Source organism: Fusarium phalaenopsidis, assembly GCF_050370095.1.
Source record: "Fusarium phalaenopsidis strain FUZ10S chromosome Unknown contig_32332, whole genome shotgun sequence".
NCBI classification, from domain to species: domain Eukaryota; kingdom Fungi; phylum Ascomycota; class Sordariomycetes; order Hypocreales; family Nectriaceae; genus Fusarium; species Fusarium phalaenopsidis.
The window spans coordinates 1,215,787-1,229,066 of NW_028145391.1; the positions used below are offsets into that span (position 1 = coordinate 1,215,787).

Genomic DNA, 13,280 nt, shown 5'->3' on the forward strand with positions numbered 1-13,280 from the left:
ATACGGCGGACAGGCTGAACACCGGCAGCGACGGCATTCATGAACGCGTTGCGTTCGTCCAAGACCACGCTAGCGAGGACAATAGTCTCCACCTTGGTGGGCTGGTCCTCAGGGCGAATATGGGGAAGAGGCTGGGTACCAGTCGTAGAGAAATGAGCAACGCGGCGCCGTGCCAGAGTCAGGAGGTACTCGCGGTTGTAGGTCTAGACGCGTCTAATCTCACTGTCGTCATAGTTGGCGATACAAGCACGATAGGCGCCAGCCTTGTCCTCATAGAAGACGTAATGAACCAGAGAGGGGTCGATGGGCCCCTCCTCGCCCTTGAAGGACCAAGTGATTGAGCGATCGCCAGGGTTGATGGTCAGACCAAGGTAGGCGCGCTCGGCGCTCTTGTCGGCGACAGTCTCTTGGTCGGAGATGCTCTCTTGGTCGAAGAAGCTCTCTTGGTCGGAGAGGACAATGCCGATTTCGATGAAGGTGTCGTCGTCGGTTTGCTTGGGCAGGCTTGGTTCGCGGGCGACGGTTCTCCCAGAGTCCTAACCTCGGAAAACAGCGTGCCAGAATGCGTGATACATGTTGGCAGTCATGACGAGGGGCTTGGAGTCGCCTCTGTGATCCTTGCACCATGCTTGGATAAGGTCGAAGGCCATGAGCTTCTCCTCAGCTGAGAGATCGGAAGGCTTGGAGATGAGGCTTCCGGGCGCTCGCTTTTCAGTAGTGTTGGTGTCGGACAGCATGTCCCGGGGGGTGATGCGGATGGTAGACATGTTGAGAGTGGGTTGAGAGCCGACGAGGAAGGGAAGCGTCGACGAGGGTGAGGTTGGAGGAAGAGATTCAAGGATTTGGCTTTGGTGCGGGCCGTTTTATGTTTGACAGGTCCCGCCATGTGGGGCTCAGAGAGCCGAAGACCAGGGCTAGGAGCCCCACGCACACCAGCCGGCCACACCGCCAAATAAAAATACGTCACCAGTACAAGCGCGCTTCGACTGCGGTAATCAAACGATGGCTACGAAAGTAGATAAAATTAACAAAATATTATTTAAATATTTCTTAGTTAGAAGAAATCATTATGATTATTTTTTATTATTATTCTAGTAGGTTTTCTCTTGTAATTTGACAATTATACTACAGGCTTTTGGAAGGGCTAGAGTACCTTGCCCTGACTGTGTCTTGGTTATTTTGACTTCCAAGGGGGCAGGCTCAGGCTAACGCAGGTCCGGAGTACCGGTAGCTGCCCGCCCAGGGTCCCTGAAGATCGTGGGGCAACCCCACTTTACACCCCGGGAGATCTTGAAGAGCCCTCCTTTTCCCATCTTAATTCCGTGATGGCGCACAGTTCTCGTCTCTACGTGCAGTAAGTCTGTGGTATTTGAGTAAAGGTAATTATATAGCTGGTTATGTCTGTTGGAATCTGACCACATTTGCGTGGACAGGTCTAGACTCAGGCCGAACATTTCCAGCACCTTTCCCGCGTTTGGTCTCCCTGTTAGGAACGACATTCGTCATCGGTGGATTTTTGTTCCGGGGGTGGGGGGAGAAGGAGGTATATGGAACGGCACTCATTCAGATCGCGACGTCTACAAGACGTACCACGGCCACCACGCTGCCGGCATTAGCCCTCACAGCTGCCTGGTTGACATGGAGTGGGAATGGGCATCTGTCTGACCTTCAGCTCTTCTGGTGTCCAGTACCTGCGCATGGTAACTGCAGTCGACCTAGAATGGCTCATGGTATGTCTTCCTCTGCTGTTCACTTTACACATGTTCTGTGCTAATGTTCACTCCTACAGGATCGCGAGTTCTTCCGTGACGAAAACATCCCTCGGAACTGGCACGGAGATTACCGCAACCCCAAGGCCAAGGAATCTTTCGATCGCACACGAGCTGCTCAAGCTTCCAGATAGGCATCATAGAACGCTCGACAACCAGCTTCTGACAACAAGATATGGTGATCTCGGTCCTAACGGAACCCATCTCCCGCAACGTCCGAGAGAATTACTTCATTCTCTCATCATCGAGCCTAACGGCGCCCGTCTGGTACAGTATCTAACTTCCCCCCCCCCCTGGGCTTAACGGCACTGTTAGTTATGGCATATTTTCTTGACCGGCGAGGGCAGGGCGTGGTGGATAAGACGTCGTTCGTGGTAGCGCGTAATTTGAGACTGGTCATGATTCGAAATCGGGCCGTTAATTGAGAAAGTACTCGTGAACGATTAAACCTTACCTTCCCAATGTCCCCCAAACAGTGGCTGTCGCGTTGACACGGGATGTTTGTGCTTGTGGGCACTGTCCGGCTTGAAGCATCACTCAGGCGGAATACATCTGACGGAGCGGGTGGCAAAACTCTTGCGTGATATGGACGCTACGGCGAGACAGGAGCTGTTATGCGATGACCGCCGCAGAACTACAAGGACCAAGTCACAGAAGACACCAGAGAAATTAGGATCATGACCTTTGTATTGCAATTTATCTGCATCGCAACAGCACACGCACCCTTTGTACCCGATAGCCCATCCAAATCCCGAAATCAATCCCGAACCCCAACATTGTTGAATCGGAGCGTTTCTGTATTCGATGAGAGGGGTGTTGTCAAGATGGGGGCATTTCTGCCTTGGCGAGAGAGAGTAGCGTCGAAACGAGGGCATTTCTGCCTTGATCGAGAGATGTAGAATGACAAATCCAGAGAGATTTGCTTTCAACGTTACTTGTTACATGGTAAGCTTGTTTCTCATAGGACTGAGAATGGAATGCTCACCAGTGATCGGTCTCAGCGATGAACCATGGTTCTTGGGTCCCGTTTGGGAACGACGAACTATACCATCAAGGCGGGTTGCGTCCTAGAAGCCAAGTGGTTAGTTCACAATCCATTAAACGCAAGCGTTCACAGCTTACTTGGCTCAGACCATGATAGTGGCTCAAGAAAGGAATGACACAACTCTCCCCCAGGACTGAGCCCATACTCTGCCTTTTGAATCCATACTTGAAGCCATGTCGTAAAAGGCTTACGTGAAGACTTTAGTATACTTTATTTATTTTATATTTTCATTTGTTTAGTCTACTCTAAATTATGTCTCTATGGCCCGATGAAGTCCGTATGGCCTACGTCTAGTGTGCTATCTTTTTCTTAGTCCGGGTGCCATCTCTTGCCACGACAGCGGGAACAGTAGCAATCTCGTCAAGGTATGTGCCCGTGAAAATAACACTTTTCACTTTGGTGGGCAGGTCCTCATTGCGGATGCCGGTCTCGGAGAAGCGAAGGACTCGGCGTCGTGCCAGTGTCACAAGGTATTCTCGGCTGTAGGCGTCATAACGGGCAAGCTGGCGGCTGTCGTAGTCGCGGACGCAAGCACCGTGGGCCTTGACCCGATCTCCATCAAAGAGATTCCAGTCAAAGTAGTTGGGGTTGACGTACTTATTGTGTTTGGTTCTGTACTCCCAACTGATCGTGCGCTCCTCGTTTTCGAGGGTCAGGCCGAGGTAGGCGGGATGACCCTGGTTGGCGTGAAGCTCCCGGTCGATGCTTTTGCCGCGTTGGCTTCTGCGCTCATTGAAGGTGCGAGTGGAGATGGTGCCGACCTGGATGTGGGCGTGAGATCGGGTAAGTGTGGCAATTTCTGGGTCGCCGGCGACGTATTTCGATGTATCCTATCCTCGAAACACGTTCCAAAACGCATAATACATACGCACGGTGGCGGTGATTGGCTGATGGCCACAACACCGCGAGATAGTCTCAATATCTTAAAAGCTGCCGTTGACGGTGTCATCAAGGGTGATTCGGAGGCCAATTCCAGCTTGACCGGCGCAGCCAGATCCGACAAACTTGGTGATACGACGACGAGCTAGGCCAAGGAGCAGGCGCCCGTTGAAATCATTGATTCGGTCTCTTTCGGCCTGACTGTGAATATATATAAATCGAGTTTCCGTCTTTGTGCCGGGTCTCTTTCTCTTGGTCGGGATACGGTCCTCTGTTCACTTCTCGATCATAAGTCCCTTCCCCTCCTTGCGTCTCTCAGCTGTTTCTTCGGGGATTGATAGCCCCCCCTCGGTGCTGCCCCATTGGTCGAAGATGGCCCCCAAGAAGTTCGACGTTGCTCTCGGCTCTTCGATGGCTGCTATCATAGTTGTTCACACAAGTAAGCAAGGCGCTGCTAGCCTTACCCTGGAAAAGGGTGTACTCGACCATGGTGGGACTGACCCATTTGCCACCCTCCCTCGTTGTACCATGTGATCACTTCATTGTCGCAGTTAAGGGTAAGGCCAAGATAGGCGGTTTGACCCTCGTAAGGGCGGGCGGGCCTGGACTGTTTCGGGTTGGCCGCGCTTGATTCTGCGACAGTTAAAAGCGCTGACGCTGACGATGCCAACCTCAATCGCCGAGTCCTCGAGGGTCGTGTCGCGAGGCTTGGTCGGGACCCTGACAAACTTTGAAGAATCCTATCCTTGAAAGACTGCCTGCCAGAAGTCCTGGTACATTCGTACACTCAGGGTGAGGGAGGGTCAGATACCGCCTCCGAAGGAACGAGCCCACGCCCGGAGAAGGTCCATGGCTGTACCCTTCTCCTCGGCAGTGCAGAAGGCTTGGCGATGATGGCTGTTGCTGCTCTCAGCTCTTCGAGCCCGCGGAGGTAAGCCTCTGGCATTGGTGGGTCGATAAAATTGAACCGCGCCACTTCGTCGACGCCTAGATCCTTCAGTTGAAGGATCTGGTGGGCCACTTCATCACTGTGGACGCCCGGAGGGATGTTCTGCAAGCGGCCATGGTGTAGGGGCGGTAGCAAATACCTGACCCAGTCCGGCCAGCACGACCAGTTCGTTGTCGGGCTGATGCCTTCGAGATGGGAGCCATCAGAAGGATAGTCATTCTCGCACGGGGACTATACCCAGATTTCTTCTCTTTCCCCGCGCCTGGGATTCCTAATAGACTAGGGAATCATACCGATGGCATAGACAACCCCTGGGATCGTCACACTAGCTTCTGCAACGTTGGTCGAGACGATGCATTGCTGGAAGTCTGACTTGCTCATTGCAAGACGCTGGGCCTCGGATGGGAGGGCAGAGTAGAGGGGTAAAATCCGGAGACTTGGCACCCTGCGACGGATCATCGCACATACTTCCTCGATCTCCCGAGTCGTGGTCAAGAACAAGAGGATACCTCCCTTAGGCTTATTCTTGACAATCATCTCCACCACGCGGTTGGCGCAGGTCAAGTAATTCAGCGTTGCTTCCTTCAGGTACTGGATTTGCACGGCGCAAGGCTGCCTAGGGGCCCGAAAAACGCTCTGGGTGTTGAAGTACTGAGTAAACTTCTCAAGGTTGATAGTGGCCGACATTACTACAACCTTGAAGCCGTCGCGGTAGTCCATGACGTGTTTCAGAAAGGCCAATACCACGTCGGTGGCCTAGTCTGTCAAGACGTATTTTCGATCGGACTGGGTTCCGCAGTCAATTCGTTTCTCGTGCACTGAGAGAAAGGGTTGACACACCACAGCGATGGCGCCGGCCATGAAGCTTTACCAGGGAACAACGAAAGTTCCAACGTCTAAGACGAATGCTGCGAGACAAAACTGCGAGATTCAGGGTTGTCTACTCATAATGAGCATGCCGCAAGGCAAAAACTGCAAGAATCGGGGTTGTCTGCTCAGAATGAGAGCGTCGCGAGGCGTACCATGTCTTTCACGGCAGGCATCGTCTCTCGGAACATGGATGCCAGCTACGAAGAGCGTGATGCGCTTGTGGCTCGGGCCCGGCCGAGGGAGGCCTTGACATATGGGTTCTTCAAGGTTTTCCCATAGAACTTGTACGCCAGGTTTTTGTCCTAGAAGTGCTCGAGATCCTGCAACAAATTAGCGGCTTACTTGAAGTAAAAAATAACCAGAACTTACCATAGTCCAGACCGGGTCGATAGCTGTTACATATCTCATGTACTGGACTCCGGCGAAGGAAATGTGATCACATATGACCCACTCATACTTCTCGCCGACCAGGCAGCTGTCTGGCTCGGGCACGACTGGCTGGTTGTCGTGGACAGTCTTGTAAGTGCCCCTTCTGTCCAGATGGGCGGCTTTGTGATAAAAGCAGGCCGCCAAGCTCTGACGGATCTTCAAACCAAAGTCCGGGTCGGAAGGCTCCAATGCCGGCACGGGCTCATTGTCGAGCATGCGCTTGGACACGTTTGGCATCAGGCCGTTTCGCATCCTAAGGGCCTGCTCTGCAACCTTCGGGTTGATGAACGACATTCGACACCATCTAGCCAGCTTGTCTTCATCACCGGCAGACTCGATGCGGCGATGAATGTATATATGGAAGGCGTTCAGTCGTGCCAAGTGGTCGGACTTGGCATCAGAGTATTGCTGCCGAATATCGTCGGCGGCGTATCGCGGCGCATCGGGCCGCATGATGATGTCGTCCTGCGTGCTGAGCAGGCACGCGATGGTGACAGTCTCGGCGAGGCAGCCGAGCTCCTTGGCCTTGAGGAACGCATTATACCAGGCAGGGTCCACAGGCATACCCACTGCCATAGAGCCCTTTGTCGTGAGCTTGGCATCGGCATCAATATACTCCCTAGTTTATATATCAGTATAAAATGTGAAAGAGGCGACCACGTCCAAGACTCATAAGGCACGGAGCAGTGTCTCCGCATGGGGACCGTCGACAAAGTTAAAGTTGGAGATTTTGTGAAAGCCGCAAGATTTCAGAACCAGGACCTCTTCCATGACCTCGCTTATTAGCGTTCCAGGAGGTGTGTTTGCCATGAGGGACTTGCCGAAAAAGTCTTTGGTATAAAGACGGTAGCGAATGCCGTCCTGTATGGGACCAGCATGACCAGCTCGTTGTCTAGCTGAGGCCTTCGAGATGGGAGCCGTTAGGAGCGTTTTCATTCCGGCCTGAGGGACGCAATCATACGGCTTCTGGAGTCCGGTATCTATAAACAACGGAAGACTCTTAGGAGGGGCCTTGATTAGTTTCAGCATAAATATAAGTAAACAGCTAGAAGGGATTTTATGAACTTTACCTTACTTTAGAGCATCTCCTCCTAATCTAAGATTGCTATAGTATAATCCATTTGAAGAGATCTTGATGAAGATTTATGAGTATGGACCTAATGGTCTGCAATCTGTCGTTCCCTGTCTGTAGGTAGTTGAGGTCAGCCAATGTTGGGGGCCATACCCTGACATGACATACCGATGGCGAAGGTGATACCATCAATGGTCAAGCTGGCCTCGGTGACACTTGTCGACACAATGCACTTTCGACCTGTGTTGGTGTCCACGACACCCTCCATTTGGGCTCTTGAGAGCGACGAGTAGAGACGAAAGACCTGGAGACCAGGCACCTTCTTCCTGATCAGCGCGCACGTCTCCTCGATCTCCTGGACAGAGGTCATGAAGACCAAGATGCTTCCCTCAGGCTTAGTCTGCGCGACGTGGACCACCGTTTCCAGTACCGCCTTTCGGTAATCATGCGTCGCCTCCCGCAGGTACTGGATCTGGACGGGGTAGGCTTGTCCCTGGGCGTGGAACACGTTGGACCCAGAAAAGTACCTGGTGAAGGTGGTCAAGTCGATCGTTGCCGACATGACCACGACCTTGAGGTCTGGCCGCATTCCTATCGCCTGCTTCGGGAGCGTCAAGAGAAGATCGGTGTTCTTGGTTCTTCCATGGGCCTCGTCCACCATCACGCAAGCCTGTAATCGTCAGTAGTCGTTCCTCTATGACACGATTCCAACTTACATATCTGCTAGGCTCTCTATCAGAGCGAAGCTCTTGCAGCACAAGGCCGTCCATTAGGAACTTGAGTCGCGTTCGGTCGTTGCTGGTGTTGTCAAGCCAAACGGCGTAACTGACCTCGTCAACCAGGCCCATGTCGAGCTCCTGGGCCACGCGCCGGGCCACACTGGTTGCAGCAATCACCCTGAGCTGAGTGCAGGCGATAAGTAAGCCACTCTCCCACTGGTCGAACAGGATGAACCTGGAGACCTGGGTGGTCTTTCCGCTGCCGGTTCCGCCGACAACGATGGTGACCTGAGACCGTTAGCCTAGCTGTCTGGATGGGTGTGAAGAAGGAAATACTTACTTCCCAGCGTGGTGCGTATCAAGAAATTGTTGCCGTGCCTCCTCTTGGCAGATTGGGGGTCGGGTACGGCGCCGGGCGAGACCTTCAAAGTAAGGCTGGGAATGCGGCTTGCTGGTGGCGAACAGGCCGACCCGTCCGTCTTCGAGGCGCATGGCCTCCCGCGCAGTCGTCTGGATGCGCCTGAGACTGTCGGCGGTGATAGGATGGTTCGATTGGGCTTGATTGGGCTCCATGGTCGTAGTGTTTTTACTGTTGTCTCTTGCCAAAGAGCATGGCCAGCTTCAGCAGATGCAAAGACTATTGCCACATGGAAATGTCGGTTTTGACCTCGTTCTTGGAGATGAGCAAAATACTCTCAGAATTTCATCTCATGGGTGGACCGAAGAGACGGTTAATCTGGCATCTTCCATTAGCAATTCTTCTCAGGGGGAGTCGACCGGCTCGAAGCCACTTGCGCCATTCCGTTTCACAGAGGAGGAGAACATGGTAGACACAATCAAACAACTCGCGGAAAGTGGCTCACCAAAGGAAGAGCTCCTATGGGCAAATTCGTGGGCAGGGAACATGGAATCCATTGAAAACCTGCTCCAGGAGGGCGTTCATGTGGACAGCTCAGATGATCAGGGCCGCACCAGTCTTCACTATGCTATACGGCAAGGACATACGGGTGCCGTAAAATTACTCCTCGAAAAGGGTGCAGACGTAAATTGGGCTGATAAGGAAGGCGCTAGCCCTCTTTTCCTCGCGGTTGAGGGTCATCGAAGATGTTAGTATTAGCCATGGGTGTTGTGTTGCTTGAGCTTCGTTTCATAATGTCATCCTACCTGTCTAGCCAATATTCGAATGAGAAAGGATTTTATGCTGGCCAGCTGACTTATTATAGAGAAGAATGATATCATCCATCGTCTTGAGATACCCTGCCTTCATTATGGCGTTATTGGCATGTCCCTTTGAATATATGACGAGTGCCAACTCAGCAGTGTCCAGCAGTGCCAATATCAAACCATGGAATATCTGCCAAAACGGGCGAATTAAATATTCGACGTGATTCTGTCTGCCTCCTAGAGAATCTAAAGGAGATATTTTACCCCGTTTTACAACAAACTCGACGAAATCATCACATTCGCACAACACCATTTCCACATCGACCGCGGCTATTATAGCAAGCAGTAAGCCTCTTCTAATAGTTCTATGACACTCTTTATACATACTGACAGAAGTTAGAAATGTCTCGTCGTCAGAACCACCAAGCTCCCGATCTTGCCTGGATCGGCATCGTAAGTGCCCGCTCACGACCAAAGACAGACCTCAAGCCTAACACTACCAAAGACTGCTCCTCAGGAGTCTCGGCCTAGATCCCCGAGCACTAGCTCCCGTTACCGCCCCAATCCCCGTCCCCATCCCCGGAAACCTCTTCGTCCGGCCTATGTCCTCCCCATCCGTGCCGCCGCCCCTCCCACTGCCCCCCGTGAGGCGCCCCCTGTGCAGCCTCGCCCCGAAGGCGCCACGCCCCAAGAGCGTCGCGCGGCGGAGATCAGAAGTACCCATGAGGCCGAACAAGCCGCCCTTGAAGAACTTGAGCGCGAAGGCCAGGAGATGCGGGCTCGTGGGATGAAGGGTTGGTCGTTGACGAAGCGAGGGCCCAATGGTGAGCTGCGTGTTCGCGCCCAGCAATTCGGGCTTGAATCGGCCGCTGGGGACCACAACAAGATCAGAATCTGTGTCACCCGCATGAAGAACGGGAAGCGAGAATTCAAGACCATATTCCTGGACGACCTACCCGAGTATGAAGCCGATGACTAGGAGGAATGGCATCAAGGGCGTAGGCCGACACGACCCCCCAACGATCGAGACACTCGCAGCGTCGAGATGTTGAGCGACATCTTCACAGCCTCTGCTCTGCACACCGATACGATCAGGATTTTCCCTCAGGCCATGGGGATGTGGTGTCGCGGAGAGAACAAGCAGTGGATTCCGGAGCAGATCTTCCCCGAGAAGAAGAAGAACGAGGTCATTGCTCCCATGTCCGTCTCTCAGGAGTTCCTGGTTCCTGACGAGCAGACTGACGTGCGATCTTTGACATCGCATGGCCACTTCATCCACCACCAGGCACCCGCAGAAATCGGCCTCGGCTGGGGTGACTGGGATCTCTTCGCTGAGTGGCAAGCGCATGGCCGGTCACGAGGGGAGACTGGAAGCCCAAGTTTGACGAAGAGTTTACCTTTGTCCTTGACAGCGAAGATCCCTCCGTCGAGATCATGGGGGACACAGTGCTTGCGGAGCCAGCCTCCGAGGAGGCACAGCCAGCCACCCAGAATGGCTGGGGCCGTCGGAGGGCTTCAAACTGGGATGGTGCACCTCAGACGCTGTACCAAAAGTTCAACCCTGGCTCCAGGCCCAACAACCAACGAGAGGTGACTCGGGAATGGGCTCGAGGAGGTCTAGGCCAAGGAGGTTGGGGTCAAGGTGGCCCAGACCAGTTCGGTCGAGACCGGGGCCAAGGAAGAGGAGATCAAGGTCAAGGCTATCGAGGAAGAGGAGGTCGGGGTCGAGGACGAGGAGACTTCCAGCCATACGCCCTATGGTAGATGCACCACCATGCGACGCTCTCCGCCTACGTCTCTGCTTCAGACATACCGGCAATTGCCTAACGGCATCCCTCTTTATACGGCACCTACATCGATACAACGCACGACACTTGGAAGTTCAGTGGCTGGACAAACGACAATGCTTCTCTGCTTGTATGCCTAGCGGCATTCTTGTCGATAAACGCTATCATCAACTTCAACGATATCGGTGCCTTCATGGCGAGCAGAGCTTGATTATCTTGGATATCTGCCTAACGGCATCCATTTTAATCAGCCTCACTCCCATGATACGAAGAGGTTTTTTTGTTTTTGTTACACGCCTAGCGGCTTATTTTTTTTTCTACTTGCACCCTTGTTAAATGCCCTTCTGCTCCAGACTCTGCAGTTTGCCTCGCGGCATCCCGCTAGTATGGTTAAAGTTGGTATGCTTATTTATGTATGAGCTTTCCATTGTTTTATGGGTCGGTCAGGTCTTAGTTAGAGGTTGCTTATGTAGCGTTCTGCCTGGAACTTGGGCTGGTGCCCTCTCTAATCAACACAAACATGGCCACATTTTGTGTATACGTATCTTTCTTCAACTTCTTGTATTTACTATGCTTGTTCTCGGTTGAAACCGAGTGGCAAACTGCCAGCTCCATCCGCTAATCAACCCTTGTCTCAGCACCTCTGTCCTGACTTGCTCGCTCCGCTAAAGTGTCGTTCTGTGAAAATGGAAAGATAGGCATGAAGTTTCTAAACCTGCATGGCGATATTTCTAGACAATGGGCCACAAGTTCGGAATCAAATGCATCGCTAGTATTGTGCAGTGACTACGTTTTGGTGCTTGAGTTAACGCCTTATTGGCTACCAGGACCAGGCTTCTTGTGTCAAGGGTGAGTATCAAATTAACAAATTTTCTAGTCTCGGAGTTTTCTACATCGCCTGGCTGGTCTTAGCTTCACCAGGAGTCAAAGACTCCCAGTTATTGACCCAGAACACCGCGGGAAGGTGACGGCCATCGTCCTGGTGCCTCCGCACTAGTCAGAGACCAATGCATCATCGACAAAATGTGAATGGCGCGCGCCACCACAGAAAGGGAACTGCTCAAAGGAATGAGTGTGAGTACATGGACAGCAAACTGGAGATATACATCTGCACGTACCAAACAAACTGAGCAGGGCTTGCCGCTCATGTAGCAGTAGGCATAGGACTCTCTCGCATCCGCCGATGCGGATGTCATTAGGCTTAACGGTGCCGGATCTTGAAGGGGGGGAACGAGATAATAGAGGAATGTGCCGTAGAAGAAGTGTGCTGTAGAAGAGGTGTGCTGTAGAAGAAGCGTGCCGTTAAGCGACAGAATAGGAGGACCGTAAGGCGTAAACCAGGGATGCTGCGAGGACACTCTTAGCACCCTTGTACCATCCCAGACTCCAATTCTGTCAACGCTCAGTAGTCTTCACAAGCCAAGACACGCAGAACTGGAGCAGATTCGTCCCATAGATGATAGACCGGTTCTTCATGATCAATGTTGTCCTGACACATCTGTCTAAGGGCGAGAACAAACGTTTTGCAACTTGTCCACTGGTCCTCGGCGGCCTCGTAAGATTGTTCCCAGGGGGAGTCCTCGCATTCGATGTCCACCTCGACAAGTCGACGGCCGTCTTGGTAAAAGACTTCGCCGAACGGCGCCTCGGACTGCTCCTTCGTGGGCACGTGGTGTCGCCGCCTGATTCGATAGTCGATGAACCAGGCCGATTCAATCTGCGAAAGTGACGCGCTGCCAATGGCGAGGTCGAAAAATGTTTGGAGTATCCGACGGTGTTGGCCATCTCCCTCTGCCTTTTCCACCTCGACGCCCCATTGCGGATTGTACTCAACACCTACGTTTCTCACGTGGCCGTGGAAGATGACGAGGAGGAAATCGGCGAAACCACCGAACAGGCCCAAGTTGTACCAGTCGTATGGCTGACAGCAAAAGAGGTCACGGCCTGGAAAGACGGCGATGAATCGGCCTTTGGAGCTCTTCGGCCTCTGGGCATCGTTGCTGTAGATGAGCGGCTTTTTCCAGCAGTAGGCTAAGAAGGCCTGTTGAATGTCCCGTCGCGATTCTCTACAAGCCAGCCAGAGACCGCTGTCGATTAGGTAGGTCGAGGGGTTGTTGTCGGTCCATGAGGCAGGCCCTTGCTTCATGCCAACGAAGCGATCTTCGGTAGGCATTGTCATCCATCGTGGTCCAACCAGTTCATAGTTGCGATAGTTGTGCCAAGCCGGTAGTGGCACAGTCTGGTCCATGAGAGAGGCGGCGTCTTCATCCTCTTCGGGCTGTACGATGCCAAAGAAGTGCACTCCTGGGAGGGTCTTGCCTCCGGGGTGGAGGGCGAGTTTCCAGATGGCCAGTCGCAGCTCCGCCGGGAGACGTGGAAAGAGATGGAATGTTTCGGGCATCGTGGGAGTGTAGGTTGCGGGTGAATGATGTGGGAGGTAGAGGATGTTTTTGCGTGGTCGTTGGTCTTGGTCGAGGTCTGGCTGAGTGGATTGTGCAGTGTCAAGTTTGAGTGTGCGTTGGTGAGGATATCGATCACTCGAAATGACTCAGCATGAATTGCGAGGATGAGCCTCGATTTGTTTGGAAATGCGACAG

General features: G+C 52.9%; 7 protein-coding genes across 7 annotated transcripts; 2 read left to right on the plus strand and 5 right to left on the minus strand.

The window, feature by feature from the left end:
• Nucleotides 1–203: 203 nt before the first annotated feature.
• On the minus strand, nt 204–767 carry LRP88_13382 (uncharacterized protein; the record flags this gene model as incomplete). The annotated part of the gene is made up of 2 exons (XM_083249755.1): nt 204–536; nt 591–767. 2 exons carry the CDS (start codon nt 765–767, stop codon nt 204–206), a joined length of 510 nt encoding a protein of 169 aa, XP_083094089.1.
• Nucleotides 768–3,104: 2,337 nt separating this feature from the next.
• On the minus strand, nt 3,105–3,763 carry LRP88_13383 (uncharacterized protein; the record flags this gene model as incomplete). The annotated part of the gene is made up of 2 exons (XM_083249756.1): nt 3,105–3,575; nt 3,683–3,763. The coding sequence occupies 2 exons, from the start codon at nt 3,761–3,763 to the stop codon at nt 3,105–3,107; spliced, it is 552 nt and encodes a 183-aa protein (XP_083094090.1).
• A 1,158-nt stretch (nt 3,764–4,921) lies between these two features.
• LRP88_13384 (uncharacterized protein) lies at nt 4,922–6,639 on the minus strand (the record flags this gene model as incomplete). The annotated part of the gene is made up of 3 exons (XM_083249757.1): nt 4,922–5,398; nt 5,882–6,560; nt 6,611–6,639. 3 exons carry the CDS (start codon nt 6,637–6,639, stop codon nt 4,922–4,924), a joined length of 1,185 nt encoding a protein of 394 aa, XP_083094091.1.
• Nucleotides 6,640–7,098: 459 nt separating this feature from the next.
• LRP88_13385 (uncharacterized protein) lies at nt 7,099–8,305 on the minus strand (the record flags this gene model as incomplete). Its single annotated transcript, XM_083249758.1, has 4 exons — nt 7,099–7,127; nt 7,182–7,611; nt 7,730–8,020; nt 8,204–8,305. The coding sequence occupies 4 exons, from the start codon at nt 8,303–8,305 to the stop codon at nt 7,099–7,101; spliced, it is 852 nt and encodes a 283-aa protein (XP_083094092.1).
• A 993-nt stretch (nt 8,306–9,298) lies between these two features.
• LRP88_13386 (uncharacterized protein) lies at nt 9,299–9,875 on the plus strand (the record flags this gene model as incomplete). Its single annotated transcript, XM_083249759.1, has 2 exons — nt 9,299–9,349; nt 9,402–9,875. 2 exons carry the CDS (start codon nt 9,299–9,301, stop codon nt 9,873–9,875), a joined length of 525 nt encoding a protein of 174 aa, XP_083094093.1.
• Nucleotides 9,876–9,941: 66 nt separating this feature from the next.
• LRP88_13387 (uncharacterized protein) lies at nt 9,942–10,823 on the plus strand (the record flags this gene model as incomplete). The annotated part of the gene is made up of 3 exons (XM_083249760.1): nt 9,942–10,209; nt 10,263–10,486; nt 10,539–10,823. 3 exons carry the CDS (start codon nt 9,942–9,944, stop codon nt 10,821–10,823), a joined length of 777 nt encoding a protein of 258 aa, XP_083094094.1.
• A 1,262-nt stretch (nt 10,824–12,085) lies between these two features.
• Nucleotides 12,086–13,084, minus strand: LRP88_13388 (2EXR domain-containing protein; the record flags this gene model as incomplete). The annotated part of the gene is made up of 1 exon (XM_083249761.1): nt 12,086–13,084. The coding sequence occupies one exon, from the start codon at nt 13,082–13,084 to the stop codon at nt 12,086–12,088; it is 999 nt and encodes a 332-aa protein (XP_083094095.1).
• Nucleotides 13,085–13,280: the final 196 nt, after the last annotated feature.